Source organism: Lissotriton vulgaris, chromosome 5 (genome assembly GCF_964263255.1).
Source record: "Lissotriton vulgaris chromosome 5, aLisVul1.2, whole genome shotgun sequence".
NCBI classification, from domain to species: domain Eukaryota; kingdom Metazoa; phylum Chordata; class Amphibia; order Caudata; family Salamandridae; genus Lissotriton; species Lissotriton vulgaris.
This window is the reverse complement of record NC_141693.1, coordinates 316,040,768-316,068,740: the sequence shown is the minus strand read 5'-3', so window position 1 is coordinate 316,068,740 and position 27,973 is coordinate 316,040,768. Positions and strand designations below refer to the sequence as shown.

Genomic DNA, 27,973 nt, shown 5'->3' with positions numbered 1-27,973 from the left:
TGCCCTGCAGTCCTGCGGTATGTCTAGCTCCCCGAACTCAAGGTGCTCAGGAGCCAAGCCGATAAGTTGAGCGAACGGAGGTTCGGGTGGTGTACCTGGCCTCCGGACATTGTCAAGAGGTTCGGGAGTTGTCGCAGGTGAATCGGGGGCCTGGTGGATAGGCGAAGAAGATCCGAGAACCAATGTTGTCTCGGCCAGTACGGAGCAATCAGTATCAGCGTGCACGGTTCCGTCCTCATCTTCCGGAGGAGCCTCGGTATCATCGGGAACGGCGGAAAAGCGTACGCAAACACGCTGGACCAGCCGATGGAAAAAGCATTTCCCAGCGACCCCCGTTGGGGATGCCAGCTTGCGTAGCTTCGGCATTTGGTGTTCTCCGCCGTCGCGAAGAGATCGATCCTCGGGGTGCCCCATTGTGAGAAGACGTGGGCCACCGTGTCGCCGTTGAGCTCCCATTCGTGGGAGAGAGAGGTCTGCCTGCTGAGGGCGTCCGCGATAGTGTTCTCCTTCCCTGGAACGTACTCCGCCTTGAGGGAGAGGCCGTGCGCCACCAACCAGTTCCAGATTTTTTGCGATTCTCGTGAGAGAGAGAGAGATCGCGTTCCCCCTTGTTTGTTCAGGTAGTGCATCGTCGTGGTGTTGTCTGTTTTGACGAGCACAGGGGAAGAGCCGATGCGTGGCAGGAAGGCCTGTAGAGCCAGGTACACTGCCCTCAGTTCCAGGAGGTTGATGTGTAGTTGTGTTTCCTGGGCGTCCCATTTGCCGCTGACTCGAAGGTCTAACAGTACTGCGCCCCAGCCTTCCAGTGAGGCATCGGTCGTGATGACCAGTGGTGCCGGCGGCAGGAGGAACGGCAATCCGGCCGTCAGGTGAGTCCTGTTTCTCCACCACAGCAGGGCCTTTATGATGGCCGGCGTGATTGTGAGAATGTCGTCGAATGAGCCTGAACACTGTTTCCATTGTCTCGCCAACGCTTCCTGTAGGGGGCGCATGCGGAGCCTGCAGTGCGGTACGAGGAGAATGCATGAAGACATCATCCCTAGCAAGGAGGTGAACGTCCGGACCTTGATGCGAGGCTTCTTGGCCACCGCCGTGGCCAGAGACAGTACTTTGCAGATCCTGTCCTCTGAGGGGAAAGCCTTCGCGTGCTCCGTGTCCAGGGTTGCCCCTAGGAAGGTGATCCTCGTTGACGGAGTAGTGCATGATTTTTTGAGGTTGATCGTCAGACCCAGCTGTTGGAAAAGAGCGCTGCAGGCGTTGAAGGAAGCCAGCGCGTCCTCCGGGGAAGGAGCCTTCACCAGCCAGTCGTCCAGGTAGGGGAACACCTGGTGACCCCTTTGTCGCAGGAAGGCAGCCACGGGCGCCAAGCACTTTGTGAAGATACGTGGGGCAGATTTGAGGCCAAACGGCAAGACCTTGAACTGGTAATGTCTGCCCGCTATTTCGAACCTTAGGTATTTCCTGTGCCTGACGAGGATGGGGACATGGTAGTAGGCGTCCTGTAAGTCTAGGGAGACCATCGAGTCGCCTCTTTCCAGTGCACCCAGGATCTCCTGGATTGTGACCATCCGGAAGGATTGACTCCGTAGGAAGGCGTTGAGCGCCCGGAGGTCTAAGATCGGCCTCCACTTGTCCCCTTTCTGTTGGACCAGGAAGAAGTGGGAATAAAAACCCTTCCCTTTCTGGGAGTCCGGGACCTTTTCGATGGCTCCTTTGACCAACATGGCAGCGACTTCCTGGAGAAGGAGGTGCAGGTGTCTGTGAGTACGCTTCAGTGGAGGGGTGTTGGGAGGGGTGTTGACCAGTTCGAGGGAATGTCCAAATTGAATTATTTGTAGTACCCACCGATCCGTAGTGATTTTTCGCCAATTGTGGAGGAAGTGGGTCAGTTTTCCCCCAATTCGAAAGGATTGAGACGGTGGTGGGACTGGCTGGAGTAAGTGGTCACTGGCGGCCGCCAGCGCCCTTCTTGGCGGATTTGCCTCTGAAGGACGATCTCCCATAGGATGACTGTCGGGACTGTTGTTTCTGCTGGGGTTGGTTCCTGTTGCCATAGGAATAGGACGACCGATTTTGGTAGGAACCTCTGTAGGAGTACTGACCTCTGGAGCGGCCTCCCCGAAAGGATTGGTTCCGGGACTGGAGGGAGCCCAGAGCCCTCGCCGTGTCGGTGTCCTTTTTGATGGCCTGGAGTGCCTCGTCTATCTTCTCCCCAAAGAGGAATTGCCCATCGAACGGCATATCCAGCACCTTAGATTGGACCTCCTGCCGAAAAGACGTCGCCTTGAGCCAGCCCTGGCGGCGGAGCACGGCAGCCCCTGCCAACTGGCGGAATCCCGTCATGGCTGCGTCGATGGCGCAGTCGATAATTTCAGCCGCGGAGTTTTGTCCTTCCGCCAGAAGAGCTTTCACCTCGTCCTGGACCGTGGCCGGCAGGCCTTGCAGGTAGGGAGCTATGTCTTCCCATAGCTGGCGGTTGTATCGGCCCAGGAGGGCGATGGAGTTTGCCACCTTGATGGACATGGCGGATGTGGTGGAGAACCTCTTGCCTATGGTGTCCAGCTTCCTTCCTTCCTTGTCCGGGGGCGCGGACAGCGGCGAGGAGGGGTTTCGGGATTGTTTTTGGGCCGCCTGAGTGACAACCGAGTCCGGTTTGGGGTGGCCGGTCAGGCAGGCAGGTGCGGAGTTCGGGGCCTTATATTTTTTGTCTAGGCGCGGAACCACCGCCGGCACCGAGGCAGGCGTGAGCATCAGCTTCTTGCCCTGTTCCCATAGAAAGTCTATCAGAGGAATAGACTTGGTCGATTTCTGTGTGTGCTCCTTGAAATCATGGAGGAAGCATTCCGTTTCCGCGGATTCCACCGCCATGTGAAACCTCCTTGCAGCTCTGTCCACCAGTTTGTGGAAACCTCCCACGTCCGCTGCTTCAGAGTGGCGTGGTCTCGGGGATGCCGGGGCAGACGAATGGTGTGATGACGCAGCATCGGCATCGTCGTCTCTGTGGTCCGAGGCGACGTCTTGCACCTCGCCTTCCTCTAAGTCCGTGTCATCCTCCTCGCTTTCCGATGAATCCTCCGCCTGTGTTTGCGGTCGGAGTTGGCTCCGAGGACGGGCCGGGGGAGCGGAAGGGTGCGAGGCCGACGGTTGCGCTTGGGTGACCGGAACCTGGGCACCGCTGTCTGCGTCCGGGAACCTTCGTTTATAGTCCTGCACCAGGGATTTCAAATCGTTGACCAGAGACAGTGGCAAACAGATCATCGGGGTTTTCACCGTGTCTACGGTCAGGGAGCTGCCTTGATACGTCACTCCGTCCCGGATCTCTTGGACGTCCTGGTGTTCTTCGTGAACCTCCTGTTCTTCGTCCGACTCCTCACTCTGTAGTGTGTCTTGTTCTTCCTCGGGTGCCAACTCCACCGTTGGGAGAACCGAGGGCGTTGGACTCGAGTGAATAGAGACTTCGACCAATCTCGATTCTTTCCAAGATGGCGCCGGGGTCTCTTCCGACGACGTGCGTGAAGATGGCGCTCCCGCCAAGCGTGCCGGTGATTTGGGCACCTCCGTCAGGGTCAATGGTACCAAGTTTTGCGGGGATAGGGGTTTCGCCGCCTTACTGATGCTAGGGTCGTGGACCTGGGATATCTTTGTCGAAGGTGTGGTTCTTGAATTTGACTTCGACTGTTTAGGAGACGAACTTGACTTCGATGGCTTGGGTGACGAGCCTTCGGTATGAGGTGTTTTCGGCGAAGGCGTACCTGAAGATTTAGACCTCTTAGGTGACGCGGCCTTCGTATTGGATGAAGGTTTCAGAGGAATGGTCGAGGAGACCGGTGCGCCTGAGGACGCAGTGGTGGTCGTCGTGGTCGCCGTGGAGGGCGATGAGGCCGTAGTAGTCGACACAGTGGTCGTGACTGAGGTGGTCCGCTTAGTAGATGGAGCGGGCTTCTTGAACCTCTGGCCATCCTTAACAGACACGGAGGAGGTGGTGGAGCGTGCCTCCGAAGGCTTCCTGTGCGCCTTCTTAGGAGGAGTGTCTGTCTCTCCAGGGGACTGCACCCTGGGTCTCTTCTTGGAGACTTTGGAGGTCGCGGAGACACTACCCTCGGAAGATTCCAGAGTGTCTCGGACCTTAAGCCTGTCGAGCCATTCACGAAGGCGAGTTTCCCTTTCCTTAACCGTCTTCTTTGGGAAGGCTCTACACACCCTACACTTGTCAGTGACGTGGTCAGGGTACAGGCAATATAAGCACAGGTCGTGCTTGTCCTCCGCTTGAATCCGCTGCTTGCCGCAGGAGGAGCAGGCCCTCAGGAGGGCTTTCTTCTGTGAGTCCGCCATGGACGAAGTTTTCTTATTAGATTCCGACATGTAGTCGATGCTAGGATGAAATCCTTTTCGTACAAAGTGAACTTCGGTGAAGTTTGAGACTTCGAATTTTGGAAACCTGAAGAGCTCAGGTTGGAGACTCCCTAGCACAACGTGCGGTAGAAAATCTGAGGGACGGAGGCTCCTCCCGGGAAGGTTCTAGAAGGAGGTCGGAGCTGATTGGCTAACGATGAGAGTTCGGTCCTTTTACATAAGGACGTGGAAAGGCCCCAAAAGGGGAGGCCCTTAGGCCTATATTCTCTATGTATGTCCTTAGGACATTACTTTTTTATGTACCGGAGGCTCCCGTCTCAGCGACGGGGAATGATTCAGGCATGTGAATCTATGAAAGACACCCAAATACTGGATAATACGGTCTTGCATGCGTTGAAGAGCAGACTGATCACAATCCGCTCCTTCCGCAGCCTCAGTGTCGGTCGCTCCTTCCCCCTTCCCTTTCGTTTTCACCATCTCGGCTGCAAAAAATGACGGCCTCTAGGGTCACCTCGTCACCCCCACTCCACTCTGCAGGGCTCCACCACTAGGAAATTCCCCGGACAATAGGAGCAGATAGTCCTTCTGTGCTTCACACCTCGGGCTCCGCTCCAAGCACTCTGGATAAAGCCGCCCTCTAGGGTCCGGTGTCTCCGATGAGCCGTTGACGTCGTCTGATGCCAGTTTGTGCTCAGAGAGCCGGGGCCATCGTTACAGGGCCGTCGCCATGTTGTCGCTGCTTCAGCGCACTCACTTGTAGTCCCGATGTCCAGCAGCTCACATCAGCGCGAGGAAAGTTCGCCCGAGGCCACCGAATTAGTCAAGAGGGGCCTTTCAATCCATCCAACACCCCCAGCAACAGGCCAGTAGAAGAGTCCGGCCTCGTGTTCCCGTCGTTTCTTTGTCTCAAGCTTAGGACGCCATCTTAGCTCGATGGATTCACGCCCGATGCCAACTTCCAAAATCAAATTTTTGGGTCGGGAACTGCTGCAGGTCGTCCGCTGCGAGAGCCGTACCCTCCGTGATGCCTTTAGATTCTGAATTTTCCCAGTTTCGCCGGGATCCGTTCAGATAATCAGGATAATATTCGGGATCGGGCGCGGAGCTCCGGGCTCACGCTGCCTACCTCCTCGGCATCCAAGCCACGCCCCCCTAAACTAAGTCCTGATCACCAGCAGATGATTGCCAGCTTATTGTATGAATGTTTATGGGTCCAGGTGAGTATGGTGTTTTAGAATAACCCGAGCTGGTAAATTCCACTGCATCAAACCTCCGATGCAAAAATGTTGCGTATCCGTGGCTTTTTCACAAAGGCTCTTGATAAAAAGATATTGGTTAAAAAAAAAGTCACAAAAGTTGCTATATAAAGCAATGGTACAAGTAAAAACGTGATACATAGATTTTCTTTTGGGAATTTCTGTAGTCATTTTGTGCCATAGAAGCCCTTGAGAAACTGGCTCAGTCAAGTTACCTCATTTCACCTGAAATCCGAATATTTAACCTTTATCCTTGTATACTGGCTGTACTTATTTCAATTTAGTTACCTTTACATGGTAAATATACAATCGGTGGATAACTTATGTGCACTCTACTTTTTTATATAAAGTATTTTTACGGATAAACGTTTTTTTGATAATCACAAAAAGAAAAAAAATCAATATTGAAAGGACAGAAGATAATACCACAAGTTGAGTATTCAAAAATGTCACTTACTATTTAAAAATGAACAGAATTTTGAAAATGTGTTTCACTTTCTATACACACCTATTGTTTATACAATGTATTAAAAAAGCTGGATTAATTTACTCAAACATGGCGGCAGACCTGGAGCTTGAGTTCGGACCTGGACCAGGGTTCAATTCCTGTCTTGGCGGGTCTTGGGCTCAATAATTCCACGGTCTTGTTAATTCTCGCTCCGGTGCCTTCTCAACTCACGGGTTCACACTCTGCGACTCTGGGCAATAGCTTGCTTAATCTCCACATCGGCCCCTCGCGATGGGATGCCTGGCTTTCACCTTGTGGATACCCTGCCAGGGTTATCTCACAGGGGAATACCAGGACGGGTTCCCTAAGCAAGCGCGGAGATGCCCCAGGGTAAGTCATGCGCTATATAAGCTTCATACATTTGGACTAGTTCAGTGACTTACATGTTTTAGACATGTCCAAAAGTCACTTCATTTGAGTGTGTCAATGTAAGGATTGAGTTAATAGCAGTACATTATGTAGTGTTCAGCTATTCTGGCCTGGAGTCCAAGAAAATAGAGCCTTGCAGATTCTATACGTGCTTACCTGTGCTTGGAGCACTCAATCTAAGGCATCTTTCAATATGAAAAATGTAGACTGGGAGAAGGTTCATGATTTTTCCACATAGGAAGATGTTTTGTACGCTCTCACTGACATGTACATTAAAAAATAGAACAAACCCAAAAAGGAGTTCTGCCAAACAGGATAAAGTCTCTGTCTCCCCACTTACCTTGGGCATATTATACATGTTTTAAAATATTTTGTTTTGTGGTAGCGAGGTGTTGGTGGTAGGGTTCTCAGCTTACAGTCCCCCCAGATACAAAGGTGTTTTTTATCTAGTCTGGGTGGCCGTACAGTTAATACGGGTTTGGGGTCTGAGACAATACACTGAATAAGGGTGAAGCATTGACTGAGAGGGATGAAGGGCAACACCACTTCCTGCATATTGAAACACAGGGGCAAAGTAATACTTTTACAGGATGCTAAAGTGTGGTAATGTACATACCGTTGTACAATAATGGAATGAGCGTAGTTGCGCAAGAGGTGGAATCTGCAGGTGCTACTGAATCTTTGGGTTTGAGTTGACTCACAGATGGTTGCTTTGCGATGTCAAAGTGATTGGGAAGTTATCTTACATTGTGCTTGTGGTTGGACATGTTCTAATAATGCTTTTCGGTGGTTCACCTCACCTGTGTGAATTCTCTAACTCAATAACCTATCTACTTCATGAACTTAAATCACGTTAATCAATTGTCTTTCACATGAACAGAAGTCCGCTAGAGGTTTTTTTTACGCAGTTTTGGAGTGGGTTGTCCTTTCTGCCTCCATCACAATTTATTCCAGAGGGAGTTTGCTGCAGGTGTGTGCGTCAGCTCTGATGCCAACAATGGCCCAGCACTCGGGGCACCAAAACATGTACCATGAGAAATATTTGCTGAAAATTACCTCAAATCATGCAAGCGTTAAACCCCTGAATAGAGACATCTAACACATTAGTTTTTGTTAACATACTGTGGTAAAGGAAAGATGCAGAGTCCACTTGATAAGTTAAGATCCATTATTGCAGGTTCCTTCCAGGTTAGATAGACAAGTTAAGTTGTAAGGTAAACCCCACCAGGAGCCAGCTGTTAGCAGCTCAGCCTGAGATAACCAACTGCCACAGTAAGTAATAGAAAGGCACAGTGAGCTAGAGGACATTTACTACACATACCACCTGTAAACCTATTCCAATGTTTTACAAGGCTGTTTATCTTACCAGGAACTTTTACTTTCTGGCCAGCGCCACACACTTTGTGCCTCTCACACAAATCACAGTCTTCAGTGGCTGGATTAAGACAATAGTATCCATCCATACAAGAACACACTGTATTTCTAGTGTAGGTGCAGTCACTCTTCACACGTAACCCACTTCCTGAAAGAGAGAAGTAAAGTAACACTGGGTTAGAAAGGAACCATTTACCGAACAGAGTTGCATTTGATCATACACAGACGGCATCCTCTGGCTCTGTCCCCTGAGGAAAATCCACATCCCTCAAGCTTTTGAGTCGCTAAGAAGGGTAAATTGAGAGATATGGATAAACCATTTGAAGGATATATTTCTTAATTGGTAAGATAAATTAGTAAATTGAAAAGGCGTGTTAATTCATTTTCCAAACGCCGTGTCATGGACAACTGTGGCGACTCGCTGGTTGTATGACTCTTTGAAAATCATTGAATCTTGCTGTGACACCTGGGAATTGGATTTAACTTTTTAAAGAAACATACAAAAATAAAATAGGTTATCATTTAATCTTGGTGCCGCCAACTGTGTTGTTAGATTATTGTGTATAATTCTACACTATGTCAGGGGTATTCAATAGGACTAATTGAGCGGAATTAGAGCAGATTTTCAGAAAATCCTTAGAAATGAAATGTAAATTCAATACATTTAAAACGACCTTCTTCACATAGTTTTTATCCTGAAAATCTGTCATAGATCCGGCCCCCCAAAGACCTATGCTGGACATGTCGGCACTCTGGAGACTCTGAAATCACAAATTCAACCCAGATGAACAGCACACTATTCGTGGTGGCATACAGCTGTTTACTGGGTCACTCAGCATCAAGGGTGTAACGATATTCGACAAAAAAGTGCCTTTTCAGGAAAATATGCCCGGAAATTCACTAAGTATAGGCAAGGGCAGGTAGAAAACATTAAGAAGCATTGGCATAGCCAATATGTCTCGCCTTTGGGGCCTTATAAGTGATTAGGCTGAGCCATTGACTTTGCCAATGTTTTTAAGCTGTGCTGTAGAGAAGTGTGGCTGCTATGCAGCATGCTTAAAAGTTGTAATAAAAAAGTGCCAGAAGCATTTATGTTACCTTATATATGACCTAGAAGGCTTTATGTCCAACAGAACGACCATATTAAAAAATGTATGTACAATAAAACATTTCCTCATTTTTCCTTCTTGCAATGCTGGCAACTTTTTTTTGCCTATTCCAATGGTTGTTTGTTAAAGTTTTTTTTGGCGGGGCATAAACAATTGGAGGTTGAAGGTTGTGAACTAGTACCTGTATTATTACACTAGCAGCGGCCAGACGCTAGGGGAGAATCAACAGATGGGAGATTCCGAGAGCAGGCTGAGGTGGTGTTGAGTGATGTTGAGGTGGTAGTGGTGGTGACTGGTACTGAGACGATGCTAAGGTGATGCTGAATGATACTTAGGTCTTGCTGAGTGATGATGATGTAGTGGTGTAGTATTGCAAAGGCGATGCTGAGTGATACTGATGTGGCGTTGAGTGATGTTGTGGTGGTGCTGAGTGATGATATGGTCCTGCTGAGTGATGCTGTGGTGGCGCTAAGTGATATTGTTGTGGCCCTGAGTGATGCTGTGTTGGTGTTGAGTGATGCTGTATTGGTGTTGAGTGATGCTGTATTGGTGTTGAGTGATGCTGTGGTGTTGCTGAGTGATGTTGTGCTGGTGCTGTTATTGTTATTGTTACTTTAGTTTGTATATCGTCAGCTCACTCACCGGTCTCAAGACGCTTTCAGACCAAGAAACACAACAAATTTTCCAGGCTAGCGAAGGAATAGAATACCTTATAATTAAGAAGGGCCAAAAGCTTCCCTGAATAATGTTGTTTTCAGTTGTTTTCTAAACTGTAGAAGATTGGCCTCCTTACGAAGCATGTCTGGCAACTTATTCCACAGCTGTGGGATTTGTGTGGAAAAGGATCTTCCACCCTTTGTTGCCAGTTTGAAACGAGGGCAAACCAACAGTTGAGCATCCGAGGATCTAAGTGATCGTTTCGGATTGTAACGCGTCAGACGATCCTTGATATAGACCGGTGCTTGTCCATATATTGCCTTATGTGCAACGCACAGGCTCTTTAATTCCACCCTCTGCTTCACCGGAAGCCAGTGAAGCGTATGTAGTAGGGGGGAGGCATGGGCTTTCCTGGGAAGCTTAAAAATCAGGCGTGCCGCATCGTTCATAACCACCTGTAGTTTCTTGATCAGACTATTTGGCAGGCCTAAATAAAGGACATTGCCATAGTCCAATCGTGATATAATCGTGGCTGACACTACCGTGCGGAGCATCGACTGAGAAAGGAGAGGGACAAGCTTACGTAATTGCCTAATAAGACCGATACACACGCCAACTACCGTAGAAATCTGGGCAGACATTGACAGATCACAGTCAATTTTTATGCCGAGACTTTTTACATTTGCTGCTGGTATTGGAGTAGGACCAAGTTCTTGTGGCCAGTACCCATCACCCCAGGGTGATGTTCCTGTAGATATCACCAGGACTTCTGTCTTTTCAGGGTTGATTTTCAATAGGTTGACAGTCATCCAGCTGACTGTATACCTAAGAACTTCTAGCATATGCGCCTGGGCTTCAGTAGAATTCTCAATGCTAAAAAGCAACTGAGTGTCGTTGGCGTAATTAAACACTCGACAGCCCATGTGCACTAAAGACTCAATCAGGGGTTTAGGGTAGAGATTAAAAAGTAGTGGAGATAGTGCTGAGCCCTGCGGGACTCCACACTCCACCATGCCTACATTAGAGAGATCATCTCCCTGTTGAATCCTCTGTTGTCTCCCAGTTAGGAAGGATTCTAGCCACTTATAGGCTACACCTTTTATTCCCAAACTGGCCATTCTTTCCAGGAGCAGGTCATGGCTGACAGTGTCAAACGTGATGCTGTGGTAGTGCTGAGTGATGCTGTGGTAGTGCTGAGTGATGCTGTGGTGGTGCTGAGTGATGCTGTGTTGGTGTTGAGTGATGCTGTGTTGGTGTTGAGTGACGTTTGGTGGTGCTGAGTGATGCTGTGGTGTTGCTGAGTGATGCTGTGGTGGCCCTGGACAGAACAAAAATAAGTAAATGACTGTCTCTGCTAGGGTACCCCTAGTCTGGGGGGAAAGAAGGGAAAAAAATCTTGCAATTCGACAACATTTTACCAAGTGGAATTTCTCCAAGCCTGAATCAGTCAGACAGCAACCACATTAATAGAAAGGCGTAAAATGAGGTAAACTTCACGTCATATATTTGGAAAATTAATGCATTAGGGTTGCTCTTTGGTTACTGAAGGACAAGATCTTACTTCGAGGATTCAACTGAGTCTGGATATTTTACTTTCAAGTCATAACCAATCTTTTTTTCAAATATCACCAAACAGCACCCTGATACAACTATATAAACATGAGTAGGTGTTTCCAAAATGCTTATTCAAGATTAAGAAAAATGGCACCACCAACAACTACTTCCTAATTGAACATCTAGCAAACTCTGGTGCAGTAATGTTGGTGATAGAGCATTTTAATTAAAATGTAGTTACAGAAAGAAGGGTGGGTGAAAGAACCGGAGCATTGGAAAGATAAAGTAACAGAACACTATGCAAAGAACACAGTCCTTGGTGATTAAAGAAAGAGATGCTGACCCTGTCCTCCTTCAAAATTGCCTGATTGCATTTCTATAATTGAAATTGGCGAGGTTATGCAACAGCTGAACCAAAAGAGATGAGGACACAGCAAAGCACGATAATCAATACAGTGGTTTGGAATGAAAACCAAGATAAATGGCACTCCCCGAAGCACAAGTTACTTACCTTCGGTAACAATATATCTGTAAGAAACAGTAGTTAGTATTAGATTCCTTACCTTAGAATATCCCCAGGCGTCAGACTGGATCCGGAAAATTTTGCGTAGTTACCCCTGCATGTCGGTAGGCGTCGTCTGCGGCTCCGCATCCGTCGTCAGCATCGTTGGCGCCGGGATGACGTCGCTAGAGTACTTAGACGCCGCCCTTGCGCGCTGACGTCAGTTCTTATACACAGCTTTTCCGCGCCAGAAACGCAGAGCCATGATAAAAACCAGCACTGGTGCCAGGAAACTAGGGCCCTGAAAGGGGATGACCTTAACCCTAGATATCGGTTCGCAGAACGGGGAGGAAGGGTGGGGCGGTAAGGAATCCAATACTAACTACTGTTTCTTACAGATATATTGTTACCGAAGGTAAGTAACTTGTGCATCTGAAAGAAACAGGTTAGTATTAGATTCCTTACCTTAGAATAGATACCCCAGCAATACCAACCCCGGTGGTGGGTCTGCGAACCAATGATCACACCAGAAAATCCTGGAGAACGGAACGGCCGAAAAAGCCATCTCTCCGGACTTGGCTGTCCAGGCAGTAGTGTCTTGCGAATGTGTGCAGCGAGGCCCACGTAGCTGCCTGACAGATGCCCTGCAAGGGGACTCCCCGGCCCAGGGCAGTAGTAGCCACCGTGGCCCGAGTGGAATGGGCGTTTAGCCACACAGGAGGCTCCTTTTTAGCCGAAGAATAACAAGCCTTGATGCACAAGACGACCCATCGGGAAATGGTCCGTTTGTGCACCGCCCGTCCCTTCTTAGCGCCCACATAACCAACAAAGAGTTGGTCATCCACCCGGAACTGGCGTGTGCGATCCAGATAGTATGAGAGCGCATGTTTTGGGTTCAGACGTGGAGCCTCTCTTCCTCTTGCAAGGAATGCGGAGGCGGAAAGAAGGTGGGCAAGGTGATGGACTGCCCGATGTGGAAGGCTGTGACTACCTTGGGCAGGAAAGAGGGTCGCGTCCGCAACACAACTTTGTCAGGATGGACAGAAAGGAAAGGAGGTTTAGAAGAAAGGGCCTGGAGCTCACTCACTCTCCTGGCAGAGGTGATGGCAAACAGGAATGCAGTCTTAAGGGTAAGAAGACAAAGAGGACAATTATGAAGTGGCTCGAAGGGAGCGCACATCAGATAAGTCAGTACAAGGTTCAAGTACCACTGAGGCATCATGAAAGGAACAGGAGGGAACATGTGAGTGATGCCCTTCAAAAACCTATTTACAACTGGGGACTTGAACAAAGAGGGCTGATCAGGTAGCCTTAAGAAGGCGGAAATGGCGGAAAGGTAGCCCTTGATAGTGCCCAGAGCAGAGCCCTGCTGGGCAAGAGAAAGAAGAAAGAGGAGAACCTCAGAAAGAGGGGCAAAGAGGGGATCCACAGCCTTTGCTGTGCACCATGCCACAAATTTGTTCCACCTGCAGGCGTATACCGATTTTGTGGAGGGACGCCTGGCTGCCAGAATAACATCACAGACTTCAGGAGGCTAGTCAAATGGCCTCAACTGTCGCCGCTCAATCTCCACACATGGAGGTGGAGGCTGGACAGGTTCAGGTGGAGGACCGTCCCCTGCTGCTGCGACAGAAGGTCCTTCTGCAGAGGCAGACGAATCGGGGGATCGACTGACATGCTGAGTAGCTTGTGATACCAGTATCTTCGTGCCCAGTCCGGAGCCACAAGGATGACTTGGGCCCGGTCGCGCCTGATCTTCTTCAGCACTCTGGGCTGAAGTGGTATAAGCGTAAAGGCGTACAACAGACCGCAACTCCACTCGCAACGGAAAGCGTCGCCGAGCAGGTGCTGCCTTGGAAATTCCAACGCACGTTCTCTTCTGTGGCGAATAGATCTAACCAAGGCTCTCCCCACTGCTGAAAGAGACCTTGCGCCACGTCCGAGTTCAGACGCCATTCGTGATCCATCATGCACGACGGCTGAGTTCGTCCGCCCTGGCGTTCAGGGAACCTGCCAGGTGTTGAACCATCAGGGTCACGCCATGATGTTCCAGCCACTGCCAGAGGCGCAGAGCCTCCTGGCATAGGGTCCACGACCTCACCGCCTTGTTTTTTGGAGTACCACGTGGCAGTGGTGTTATCCGTGAACACCTGCACTACACTCCCCCAAACAGAGGGGAGTAATGCCTTCAGTGCAAGTCGGATCGCCGGCAGCTCCAGAAGGTTGATAGGGAGCTGGGACTCCGCCGGAGACCAGAGTCCTCTGATCTCCGCCTCTCCCATGTGGCCCCCTCAGCCCTGGAGGGACGCGTCCGTCACAACTACGTGCTCCGGTTGGGGTAGGGGTAGAGAGAGGGATCTGCCACTGACCCAATCGGGGTCCGTGAGACACCACTGCAACTGTCTTGCAGTGCCCTCCGAGATGAAGACATGGTCGGACAAGGTGCCCTGATGCTGGGCCCACTGAAACTTCAGGTCCCACTGCAGAGCCCGCATCCGCCACCGGGCGTGATGCACCAGAAGGATGCAGGAGGCTATCAGCCCCAGAAGCCGCAGCGTCAACCTGACCGAGTACGGGATAACGGCTGAAAGATCGGAATCAGAGCCTGAATATCCCGAACCCGCTGTTCGGGAGGAAAAACCCGAAACTGCGCTGAACTAGAATCGCTCCGATGAAGAGGAGCTTCTGAGAGGGACACAGGTGTGACTTCGTCACATTGATGGAGAACCCCAGCAGGTGCAGGAGGTCGGCCGTAGTCTGGAGGTGGCTGACGACTGTCTGGGGCGAGCCCGCCTTCAACAACCAGTCGTCGAGGTAGGGGAAGACTGAAACCCCTAACCTGCGCAGATGAGCTGTGACCACCGCCATCACTTTTGTGAACACCCGTGGGGCGCTGGTAAGGCCAAAGGGGAGCACGGTAAACTGAAAGTGCTCGTGGCCTACCGTGAACCGCAGGTAACGCCGGTGGGCCGGCAGGACGGGGATGTGAAAGTAAGCATCCTGCAAGTCCAACGCTACCATCCAGTCTCCAGGGTCCAGGGCAGCTAAGACCTGAGCGAGAGTCAGTATCTTGAACTTCTCCTTCCAGAGGAAGCTGTTGACGTTCCGGAGGTTCAAGATAGGGCGTAGGCCCCCTTTGCCCTACTTGGGAACCAGAAAGAAGTGGGAGTAACAACCACACCCTACTTCTGGCCCAGGAACGCGCTCGATGGCCTACTTGGCCAAGAGGGCCGTAACTTCCTCTTGCAGAAGCTTCAAGTGATCCCCCGACACGTGGTGGTTCTGGGGTGGCATGGCTGGAGGGGTCGCTTCGAAGGGGAGGGAGTAGCCCCTTCGGACGATTTGCAGTACCCAAAATGGGCCTGAAAGCTCGGACTAGGAAGGCTTTGAGGCGGATGCTGCGGGGGTGGATGTGGACTGGCCGCGCCATTGTCCCCTGTTACCGCCGCAACGGTAACCACGCCCACCGCCGCGCTGAATGGTAGTCTGCGGCCCGTGGCTGGCAGGACGTGTGGAGGCGCCCCTTCCGGAGTCACGGAAGGAGCGCTGGGCAGAAGATGGCGGACGCGGGCCGAAAGGCCCAAGGACTTGGCCGTAGCCCTGGAGTCCTTGAAGCGTTCCAGCGCATGATCTGCCTTGCCACCAAAGAGGTGGCTGCCATCGAACGGCATGTCCATAAGGGTCTTCCGGACATCAGCCGAGAAGTTGGCGGACCTCAGCCAGGCGTGGTGGTGAACCGCCACAGACGTCGCTCTTTCTAGCGAGTCCGTGGTATCCAGTCCACATCGTATTGAATACCGCACTGCGTCTCTTCCCTCCACGAGGGCTTGAGCGAGTTTCACCTGGGCTCCCTCCGGGCACTCAGGCAGCACGGCCGCAACCATATCCCACAGGGAGTGGGTGTAACGGTGCAAGAGGCACGCGGTGTTGACCGACCGCAACCCCAAACTAAGGGAGGAGAACATCTTCTTGCCGAATTGTTAATACCTCTTGGATTCCCGATCTGGTGGTGCAGTTGGGAATGCGGATTGGGAAGTAGAAGCCTGGATAACCAGGCTCTCGTGGGTGGGTGGACAAGAAACTAGGGTCGCCTGGAGCAGGGCGGTGGCGCCTAGCGACATTCCTATCTACAGGCGAACCTGTAGCGGGCCTGGACCAAGTGCCCAACAGGACGTCCGAGAGAGCCTCATTAAACGGCAGTAGAGGCTCTGGAGAGCTTACTTGCGGTTTAAGGGACCTCTGGGAGAATGTTAGACCTCATCTTAGCGACTGGGAGCTCAAGAGCCAAGGCCTTGGCTGCCCTCATCAGCACCACAGCATAAGTAGCCCCCTCCTCCGTAGCCACGGTAGGAGGGGAGACAAAACCAGTGTCTGGGAAGGTATCCAGGCCTCTGGCCTCCCCTAGTGCCTGTGTCCAGTCCTGAAATGACTGGCACTCACGTGCCAGAGGGTCCTCAGACCCCTCCCAGCCTCCCTCGTCGTCCATCACCTGATATTCAGGGGTAAAGGATGGACCCAGATCTTCGAAGAACTCGTCTTCGGCCGGCGCCGAATGCGTCGTCGGATCTGGACCGAGTGTCGGACCAGGGACGGCGTCGTCCGAGGTGACACCCTAGTGGTCGACGCCGGCCGGGTCGTAAGGTCGACCAGCAGCGACCCGGATCTGGAATCGGATCCAGTGGGGCCTTGCGGCTTCGGGACCTAAATCGCAGACGGCGCAAGGGGCCGAAGCACCCAGCCCGCTAGGGCTCCCAGTCGGGGCCGCGTTGCCCGAAGGCGCCGCAGAACCCGACGGAGGAGTGAGCGACCTCATGACCATGAGGAAGGCCTCGATCTCCTCTGGCGTTGTATTCTGCCCAGGGACCGACGGGTATGAAGCAGGCCAAGACGCCTAGCCTTTGACGTCAAGGCCCGGCAGTCGGGGCATGACTTGTCATCGTGGTCGGGCCCCAGGCAATGTAGGCTCTGGCGATGGGGGTCGGTAACTGACAGCAGTCGGTTGCAGTCGGCACAGGGCTTGTACCTGGGCATCCCTACCGGCACCGATGGAGTCGTAGACTCAAAACGGATCCAAAAAGGATCAAAAAAGCGTAGTCAAAAAGTGATTTAAGGGTACCACTTTCTCCGGACCTGCGCTTGCTGGCGCGGGAAAAAGAAGAACTGACGTCAGCGGCGAGGGCAGCCTCTAAGTACTCCGGCGACGTCATCCCGGTGCCAACGACGCCGCCGACGGACGCGGAGCCGCAGACGACGCCTACCGACGCGCAGGGGTACTGCTACGCAAAATTTTCCGGATCCAGTCTGACGCCTGGGGATATACTAAGGTTAGGAATCTAATACTAACCTGTTTCTTTCAGATACAAATGACTTTTAAAAGTACATCAATTCGGATACATTCTCATTACGGTTAAACTAAGATCCCTGAATGTGGAACAAACAGGAGTTTGTGTGGATTTGCAGTCCGTTTGTACTGAGGTGTTATGACATAACAGAGTTACAAACAGTTTAAGAAAAACTATTTAGTCTGGTTTTACAAAATGAAGACAGGCTTTCTTCACATGCAATGTTACACCATTAAAGAAGGGTGGTATCGACGTAATAAAATTCCCTCACTGAGATGTGGAAGGTAGCGTAAAACAGAAGCTTTTCTCAAACATTCTTCAAATTAAAGTATAAAGACTTTTTTCATACAGGAAGTCTTTACAAAGACGTCAAGGGGGGTTTCTTCAAAAACAAAGAAATACAGATTACATCTACAATCTGCATACACTAACACGTCAATCAATATACGTCCCCCCATATAAAGGAAAACACTGCTCGTGTTGTGTTAGTCTAAAAAGTGTTCAATCATCTTGCACATACGGTTTTGATATTAAAACGTCTTGAAAATAACCTGCAAGATTTATGTTCGATTTACGGAAAAATCCTCCGGACAATGACACTGTAAACAAAACAAGCACAAAAGTGAAAGCTCATTGAGGCACGCAAGGCTTAATGAGCCTTGACAGAAACCCACTTGGTGGCTGCACGCGTGCACGCATGCATGAACGCAAGCACTAGGCCACCAAAAGCCTGTGGCAGTACTTTGAAAACTCACACACTAAATTTCTCGAAGAGCAGCGCATGCGCGCTGGCTCAGCAAGACCTAAAGCGTTGTGTAGAGCCATAGTGGTAGCACATAGGCAAGACAAAACAATGACATTAACTCTCTGCTTGTATGGGAAAAATGACAAAAGAAGAAGGTGGAACCTAGTTTGGCTTCACATTTTCAGCTCATTTCACTACTGGACTAATCCCTTCTTGGTGATGATACAAATGGTTTGTCCATCAAGTCAGTCTTCAACTATTGGCAACTCTTTCCAGTGGGCCCCTACCTGCAGGTGGAGATGCTTTGAGGAAATACTATTTTGTTTGTCAGTGTTGTACTCTTGAACATGGACTGTTCCTTGCATTCCATCATCATGCTACTTAGAACGTTATGGGGGTTCTTTTTGGGGAGCTCCATCTTCTGTCAAATGGACTCTAGCTGGCGAGAGAATCATCACGCTTGTTACTGGAATAAACTCTCCTGTAGTGGAAAAATGTTACTACAGTCTGCATTGGAATACAAAGTCCAGGACACCTTATTCAGGAAGGACCGGTTAGTTTGAGGGATCATAATAGACGACCTACTACTGAAAAATAATTTTTTCAAGGTGTGCATACACACGAGGATTTCTTGTCGCTATTGAATAAGTTACTAGCCTTCAGTAATGCCTTATCTGGTACAGACTATATCTAGCCGCAGATTCCTTATCTCAGATGTATCCCTAGGCACCAGACTGGATCTGGATATTTTTCTACAGCAGTACCTATAAGTGTCGGTAGAGGGTGTCGAGCAACTCCATAACGACGTCATCCACCGGATGTGATGTTGTAAGTGTCCATATAAGCCCTCCCCTGACACGCCGACGTCAGTTTCTTCCATAACTACTTTCCACGCTAAACTGCAAAGCCAAGTATAAAAACTGCCAGGCAAACAGTGTGCCCGAAAAGAATACGCTTTTTGAAAGACACATATATGAAGTATTATTGGTTGTTTGTTGTGTCTTAGATTCCATATGAAGTTGCCACCGCGAATGAAGACACCGCACTCAACTTCAGATTCCACCTTTAATTTCCAACAGGCAGCAGCGTTACATGGCACAGGATTCACAGCAGTCATTACGCCATATCGCCTTACGCGTTTCTGAGCATCATTTCTCCTTGTTCACAGGCTAGGCATACTGGGGCGGGGACATTCGCGCTTTGTTTTTCAGGTGTTTCACTGTTCTCAGTACCGCCCTCATGAGCGTGTCTCAAGTAGACGATTCTGGATGTTATAGTCCCTTGGTATTTCCTTAGTGGATGCGCTTTTCCTCAGCCTCCAACAATATATATCCCATCGGGTCGCTTGTTACCTCTGGACCAGTTCGCTGCTTTTCTCGCGCCTCATTGGAAAGTAGGTTGCTCCTTTTTTGCGCCCGAATTTGCAACAGGCACAAGGACCCGCTTACACGCGGTGGGGTGTCTTCGTGGCCCAAGCAGACAATAATATGTTCCATATTGGAACATATTGTGGTCCAGAGGTAACTGGTCCAGAGATAACAAGCGACCCGAAGGGATATATATTGTTGGAGGCTGAGGAAAATCGCATCCACTAAGGAAATACATCCAGAATCCTCTACTTGAGACACGCCCATGAGGGCGGTACTGAGAACTGTGAAACACCTGAAAAACAAAGCGCGAATGTCCCCTCCCCAGTATGTCTAGCCTGTGAACAAGGGGAAATGATGCCCAGAAACGCGTAAGGCGATATGGCGTAATGACTGCTGTGAATCCTGTGCCATTTAACGCTGCTGCCTGTTGGAAATTAGAGGTGGAATCTGAAGTTGAGTGCGGTGTCTTCATTCGCGGTGGCAACTTCATATGGAACATACTGTGGCCTGCCTGGGCCACGAAGACACCCCACCGCGTGTAAGCGGTCCTTGTGCCTGTTGCAAATTCGGGCGCAAAAAAAGGAGCAACATACCTTTCCATCGAGGCACGAGAAAAGCAGCGAACTGGTCCAGAGGTAACAAGCGACCCGATGGGATATATATTGTTGGAGGCTGAGGAAAAGCGCATCCACTAAGGAAATACCAAGGGATTTTAACATCCAAAATCCTCTACTTGAGACACGCCCATGAGGGCGGTACTGAGAACTGTGAAACACCTGAAAAACAAAGCGCGAATGTCCCCGCCCCAGTATGCCTAGCCTGTGAACAAGGGGAAATGATGCCCAGAAACGCGTAAGGCGATATGGCGTAATGACTGCTGTGAATCCTGTGCCATGTAATGCTGCTGCCTGTTGGAAATTAAAGGTGGAATCTGAAGTTGAGTGCGGTGTCTTCATTCGCGGTGGCAACTTCATATGGAACATACTGTGGCCTGCCTGGGGCACGAAGACACCCCATGGCGTGTAAGCGGGTCCTTGTGCCTGTTGCAAATTCGGGCGCAAAAAAGGAGCAGCATACCTTTCCAACGAGGCGGGAGAAAAGCAGCGAACTGGTCCAGAGGTAAAAAGCGACCCGATGGGATATATATTGTTGGAGGCTGAGGAAAAGCGCATCCACTAAGGAAATACCAAGGAACTATAACATCCAGAATCCTCTACTTGAGACACGCCCATGAGGGCGGTACTGAGAACTGTGAAACACCTGAAAAACAAAGCGCAAATGTCCCCGCCCCAGTATGCCTAGCCTGTGAACAAGGGGAAATGATGCCCAGAAACGCGTAAGGCGATATGGCGTAATGACTGCTGTGAATCCTGTGCCATGTAATGCTGCTGACTGTTGGAAATTAAAGGTGGAATCTGAAGTTGAGTGCGGTGTCTTCATTAGCGGTGGCAACTTCATATGGAACCTATTGTGGCCTGCCTCGTCCATGAAGACACCCCACCGCGTGTAAGCGGGTCCTTGTGCCTGTTGCAAATTCGGGCGCAAAAAGGAGCAACATACCTTTCCAACGAGGCGCGAGAAAAGCAGCGAACTGGTCCAGAGGTAACAAGCGACCTGATGGGATATATATTGTTGGAGGCTGAGGAAAAAGCGCATCCACTAAGGAAATACCAAGGGACTATAACATCCAGAATCCTCTACTTGAGACACGCCCATGAGGGCGGTACTGAGAACTGTGAAACACCTGAAAAACAAAACGCGATGTCCCCGCCCCAGTATGCCTAGCCTGTGAACAAGGGGAAATGATGCCCAGAAACGCGTAAGGCGATATGGCGTAATGACTGTTGTGAATCCTGTGCCATGTAACGCTGCTGCCTGTTTCAAATTAAAGGGGCAATCTGAAGTTGAGTGTGGTGTCTTCATTCGCGGTGGCAACTTCATATGGGACATATTGTGGCCTGCCCAGGCCATGAAGACACCCCGCCGCGTGTAAGCGGGTCCTTGTGCCTGTTGCAACTTTGATTCAGAAAAGGGGGTGGTGATGGACAGAGTATCTGAATTAAGCAGAATACTACTACCCAGTCAACAGATCAGGGCTTGATCCATCACCGTTTTTTAGCTCACTGCACCATCCCAGCTCAGAACCTGGCTACATGCAAATTAGTCTGTCCCTGGCCCAGTGCATCATGGGAACAGGACAGACCAAACTACCAAGCCAATTCTTTTACTGGAAAGGAAACAAGCTTCCGGGGACCGGTTTCTGGCATTACAGCCGTCTTTGGCCCGGCTTCCTTTAATCCTGATGGTACAGTGAGCAAGGGGCTCACATCTGAGCATACCCTTCCACGCTTGTGGTGGACAAAACGATTCAGAAAAGGGGGTGGTGATGGACAGAGTATCTGAATTAAGCAGAATACTACTACCCAGTCAACAGATCAGGGCTTGATCCATCACCGTTTTTTAGCTCACTGCACCATCCCAGCTCAGAACCTGGCTACATGCAAATTAGTCTGTCCCTGGCCCAGTGCATCATGGGAACAGGACAGACCAAACTACCAAGCCAATTCTTTTACTGGAAAGGAAACAAGCTTCCGGGGACCGGTTTCTGGCATTACAGCCGTCTTCGGCCCGGCTTGCTTGAATCCTGATGGTGCAGTGAGCAAGGGACTCACATCTGAGCATACCCTTCCACGCTTGTGGTGGACAAAACGATTCAGAAAAGGGGGTGGTGATGGACAGAGTATCTGAATTAAGCAGAATACTACTACCCAGTCAACAGATCAGGGCTTGATCCATTACTGTTTTTTAGCTCACTGCACCATCCCAGCTCAGAACCTGGCTACATGCAAATTAGTCTGTCCCTGGCCCAGTGCATCATGGGAACAGGGCAGACCAAACTACCAAGCCAATTCTTTTACTGGAAAGGAAACAAGCTTCCGGGGACCGGTTTCTGGCATTACAGCCGTCTTCGGCCCGGCTTGCTTGAATCCTGATGGTGCAGTGAGCAAGGGACTCACATCTGAGCATACCCTTCCACGCTTGTGGTGGACAAAACGATTCAGAAAAGGGGGTGGTGATGGACAGAGTATCTGAATTAAGCAGAATACTACTACCCAGTCAACAGATCAGGGCTTGATCTATCACCGTTTTTTAGCTCACTGCACCATCCCAGCTCAGAACCTGGCTACATGCAAATTAGTCTGTCCCTGGCCCAGTGCATCATGGGAACATGACAGACCAAACTACCAAGCCAATTCTTTTACTGGAAAGGAAACAAGCTTCCGGGGACCGGTTTCTGGCATTACAGCCGTCTTCGGCCCGGCTTGCTTGAATCCTGATGGTGCAGTGAGCAAGGGACTCACATCTGAGCATACCCTTCCACGCTTGTGGTGGACAAAACGATTCAGAAAAGGGGGTGGTGATGGACAGAGTATCTGAATTAAGCAGAATACTACTACCAAGGCAACAGATCAGGGCTTGATCCATCACCGTTTTTTAGCTCACTGCACCATCCCAGCTCAAAACCTGGCTACATGCAAATTAGTCTGTCCCTGGCCTAGTGCATCATGGGAACAGGACAGACCAAACTACCAAGCCAACTCTTTTACTGGAAAGGAAACAGCTTCCGGGGACCGGTTTCTGGCATTACAGCCGTCTTCAGCCCGGCTTGCTTGAATCCTGATGGTGCAATGAGCAAGGAACTCACATCTGAGCATACCCTTCCACGCTTGTGGTGGACAAAACGATTCAGAAAGGGGGTGGTGATGGACAGAGTATCTGAATTAAGCAGAATACTACTACCCAGTCAACAGATCAGGGCTTGATCCATCACCGTTTTTTAGCTCACTGCACCATCCCAGCTCAGAACCTGGCTACATGCAAATTAGTCTGTCCCTGGCCCAGTGCATCATGGGAACAGGACAGACCAAACTACCAAGCCAATTCTTTTACTGGAAAGGAAACAAGCTTCCGGGGACCGGTTTCTGGCATTACAGCCGTCTTCGGCCCGGCTTCCTTGAATCCTTATGGTGCAGTGAGCAAGGGACTCACATCTGAGCATACCCTTCCACGCTTGTGGTGGACAAAACGATTCAGAAAAGGGGGTGGTGATGGACAGAGTATCTGAATTAAGCAGAATACTACTACCCAGTCAACAGATCAGGGCTTGATCCATCACCGTTTTTTAGCTCACTGCACCATCCCAGCTCAGAACCTGCTACATGCAATTTAGTCTGTCCCTGGTCCAGTGCACCATGGGAACAGGACAGACCAAATTACCAAGCCAATTCTTTTACTGGAAAGGAAACAAGCTTCCGGGGACCGGTTTCTGGCATTACAGCCGTCTTCGGCCCGGCTTGCTTGAATCCTGATGGTGCAGTGAGCAAGGGACTCACATCTGAGCATACCCTTCCACGCTAGTGGTGGACAAAACGATTCAGAAAAGGGGGTGGTGATGGACAGAGTATCTGAATTAAGCAGAATACTACTACCCAGTCAACAGATCAGGGCTTGATCCATCACCGTTTATTAGCTCACTGCACCATCCCAGCTCAGAACCTGGCTACATGCAAATTAGTCTGTCCCTGACCCAGTGCATCATGGGAACAGGACAGACCAAACTACCAAGCCAATTCTTTTACTGGAAAGGAAACAAGCTTCCGGGGACCGGTTTCTGGCATTACAGCCGTCTTCGGCCCGGCTTGCTTGAATCCTGATGGTGCAGTGAGCAAGGGACTCACATCTGAGCATACCCTTCCACGCTTGTGGTGGACAAAACGATTCAGAAAAGGGGTGGTGATGGACAGAGTATCTGAATTAAGCAGAATACTACTACCCAGTCAACAGATCAGGGCTTGATCCATCACCGTTTTTTAGCTCACTGCACCATCCCAGCTCAGAACCTGGCTACATGCAAATTAGTCTGTCCCTGGCCCAGTGCATCATGGGAACAGGACAGACCAAACTACCAAGCCAATTCTTTTACTGGTCCCCGGAAGCGTGTTTCCTTTCCAGTAAAAGAATTGGCTTGGTAGTTTGGTATGCCCTGTTCCCATGATGCACTGGGCCAGGGACAGACTAATTTGCATGTAGCCAGGTTCTGAGCTGGGATGGTGCAGTGAGCTAAAAAACGGTGATGGATCAAGCCCTGATCTGTTGACTGGGTAGGAGTGTTCTGCTTAATTCAGATACTCTGTCCATCACCACCCCCTTTTCTGAATTGTTGCAAATTTGGGCGCAAAAAAGGAGCAACATACCTTTCCAACGAGGCGCGAGAAAAGCAGCGAACTGGTCCAGAGGTAACAAGCGACCTGATGGGATATATATTGTTGGAGGCTGAGGAAAAGCGCATCCACTAAGGAAATACCAAGGGACTATAACATCCAGAGTCCTCTAGTTGTGACACGCCGCAAGCTTCTTACGCTCACAAGCAGATCACAGGCAGCAGTGGTGCAAGCTTCTCACACTCACAAGGAGATCACAGGCAGCAGCGGGGCAAGATTTTCACAGTCACAAGGAGATCACAAGCACCAGTGGTGCAAGCTTCTTACACTCACAAGGAGATTACAGGCAGCAGTGGTGAAAGCTTCTCACACTCACAAGGAAATCACAGGCAGCAGCGATGCAAGCTTCTCACAGTCACAAGGAGATCACAGGCAGCAGTGGTGCAAGCTTCTCACACTCACAAAGAGATCACAGGCAGCAGCTGGGCAAACTTCTCATACTCACAAGATCACAAGCACCATTGGTGCAAGCTTCTTACACTCACAAAGAGATCACAGGCAGCAGTGGTGCAAGCTTCTCACAGTCACAAGAAGATCACAAGCACCAGTGGTGCAAGCATCTTACACTCACAAGGAGATTACAGGCAGCAGTGGTGCAAGATTCTCACACTCACAAGGAGATCACAGGCAGCAGCGGTGCAAGCTTCTCACACTCACAAAGAGATCACAGGCAGCAGCTGGGCAAACTTCTCATACTCACAAGGAGATCACAAGCACCATTGGTGCAAGCTTCTTACACTCACAAGGAGATCACAGGCAGCAGTGGTGCAAGCTTCTCACACTCACAAGGAGATCACAGGCAGCAGCGGGGCAAGATTTTCACAGTCACAACGAGATCACAAGCACCTGTGGTGCAAGCTTCTTACACTCACAAGGAGATTACAGGCAGCAGTGGTGCAAGCTTCTCACACTCACAAGGAAATCACAGGCAGCAGCGGTGCAAGCTTCTCACAGTCACAAGGAGATCACAGGAAGCAGTGGTGCAAGCTTGTCACACTCACAAAGAGATCACAGGCAGCAGTGGTGCAAGCTTCTCACACTCACAAAGAGATCACAGGCAGCAGCTGGGCAAACTTCTCATACTCACAAGGAGATCACAAGCACCATTGGTGCAAGCTTCTTACACTCACAAAGAGATCACAGGCAGCAGTGGTGCAAGCTTCTCACAGTCACAAGGAGATCAAAAGCACCAGTGGTGCAAGCTTCTTACACTCACAAGGAGATTACAGGCAGCAGTGGTGCAAGATTCTCACACTCACAAGGAGATCACAGGCAGCAGCGGTGCAAGCTTCTCACACTCACAAAGAGATCACAGGCAGCAGCTGGGCAAACTTCTCATACTCACAAGGAGATCACAGGCAGCAGTGGTGCAAGCTTCTTACGCTCACAAGGAGATCACAGGCAGCAGTGGTGCAAGCTTCTCACACTCACAAGGAGATCAACGGCAGCAGTGGGGCAAGATTTTCACAGTCACAAGGAGATCACAAGCACCAGTGGTGCAAGCTTCTTACACTCACAAGGAGATTACAGGCAGCAGTGGTGCAAGCTTCTCACACTCACAAGGAAATCACAGGCAGCAGCGGTGCAAGCTTCTCACAGTCCCAAGGAAATCACAGGCAGCAGCGGTGCAAGCTTCTCACAGTCACAAGGAGATCACAGGCAGCAGTGGTGCAAGCTTCTCATACTCACAAAGAGATCACAGGCAGCAGTGGTGCAAGCTTCTCACACTCACAAAGAGATCACAGGCAGCAGCTGGGCAAACTTCTCATACACACAAGGAGATCACAAGCACCATTGGTGCAAGCTTCTTACACTCACAAAGAGATCACAGGCAGCAGTGGTGCAAGCTTCTCACAGTCACAAGGAGATCACAAGCACCAGTGGTGCAAGCTTCTTACACTCACAAGGAGATTACAGGCAGCAGTGGTGCAAGATTCTCACACTCACAAGGAGATCACAGGCAGCAGCGGTGCAAGCTTCTCACACTCACAAAGAGATCACAGGCAGCAGCTGGGCAAACTTCTCATACTCACAAGGAGATCACAAGCACCATTGGTGAAAGCTTCTTACACTCACAAAGAGATGACAGGCAGCAGTGGTGCAAGCTTCTCACAGTCACAAGGAGATCACAGGCAGTAGCGGGGCAACATTCTCACAGTCACAAGGAGATCACAGGCAGCAGTGGTGCAAGCTTCTCACACTCACAAAGAGATCACAGGCAGCAGCTGGGCAAACTTCTCATACTCACAAGGAGATCACAAGCACCAGTGGTGCAAGCTTCTTACACTCACAAGGAGATCACAGGCAGCAGTGGTGCAAGCTTCTCGCACTCACAAGGAGATCACAGGCAGCAGTGGTGCAAGCTTCTCACACTCACAAGGAGATCACAGGTAGCAGTGGTGCAAGCTTCTCACACTCACAAAGAGATTTCAGGCAGCAGCTGGGCAAACTTCTCATACTCACAAGGAGATCACAAGCACCAGTGGTGCAAGCTTCTTACACTCACAAGGATATAACAGGCAGCAGTGGTGCAAGCTTCTCACACTCACAAGGAGATCACAGGCAGCAGCGGGGCAAGATTCTCACAGTCACAAGGAGATCACAAGCACCAGTGGTGCAAGCTTCTTACACTCACAAAGAGATTACAGCCAGCTGTGGTGCAAGCTTCTCACACTCACTAGGAGATCACAGGCAGCAGCGGTGCAAGCTTCTCACAGTCACAAGGAGATCACAGGCAGCAGTGGTGCAAGCTTCTGCAAGCTTCTTCCACTCACAAGGAGATTACAGGCAGCAGTGGTGCAAGATTCTCACACTCACAAGGTGATCACAGGCAGCAGCGGTGCAAGCTTCTCACAGTCACAAGGAGACCACAGGCAGCAGTGGTGCAAGATTCTCACACTCACAAGGAGATCACAGGCAGCAGCGGTGCAAGCTTCTCACACTCACAAAGAGATCACAGGCAGCAGCTGGGCAAACTTCTCATACTCACAAGGAGATCACAAGTACCAGTGGTGCAAGCTTCTTACACTCACAAGGAGATCACAGGCAGCAGTGGTGCAAGCTTCTCACACTCACAATGAGATCACAGGCAGCAGTGGTGCAAGCTTCTCACGCTCACAGGGAGATCACAGGTAGCAGTGGTGCAAGCTTCTCATACTCACAAAGAGATCACAGGCAGCAGCTGGCCAAACTTCTCATACTCACAAGGAGATCACAATCACCAGTGGTGCAAGCTTCTTACACTCACAAGGATATCACAGGCAGCAGTGGTGCAAACTTCTCACACTCACAAGGAGATCACAGGCAGCAGCGGGGCAAGATTCTCACAGTCACAAGGAGATCACAAGCACCAGTGGTGCAAGCTTCTTATACTCACAAAGAGATTACAGCCAGCATTGGTGCAAGCTTCTCACACTCACAAGGAGATCACAGGCAGCAGCGGTGCAAGCTTCTCACAGTCACAAGGAGATCACATTCAGCAGTGGTGCAAGCTTCTGCAAGCTTCTTACACTCACAAGGAGGTTACAGGCAGCAGTGGTGCAAGATTCTCAC

General features: G+C 50.3%; 1 protein-coding gene across 2 annotated transcripts in view; it reads right to left on the bottom strand.

The window, feature by feature from the left end:
• TNFRSF14 (TNF receptor superfamily member 14) overlaps positions 1 to 27,973 on the bottom strand; it is a 466,810-nt gene that overhangs the window by 184,858 nt on the left and 253,979 nt on the right. For both annotated transcript variants that reach the window (XM_086921550.1, XM_086921551.1), the window contains one exon: positions 7,853 to 8,008. In XM_086921550.1, coding sequence (XP_086777676.1) covers positions 7,853 to 8,008 — 156 coding nt within the window. The remainder of the gene's footprint in view (positions 1 to 7,852; positions 8,009 to 27,973) is intronic.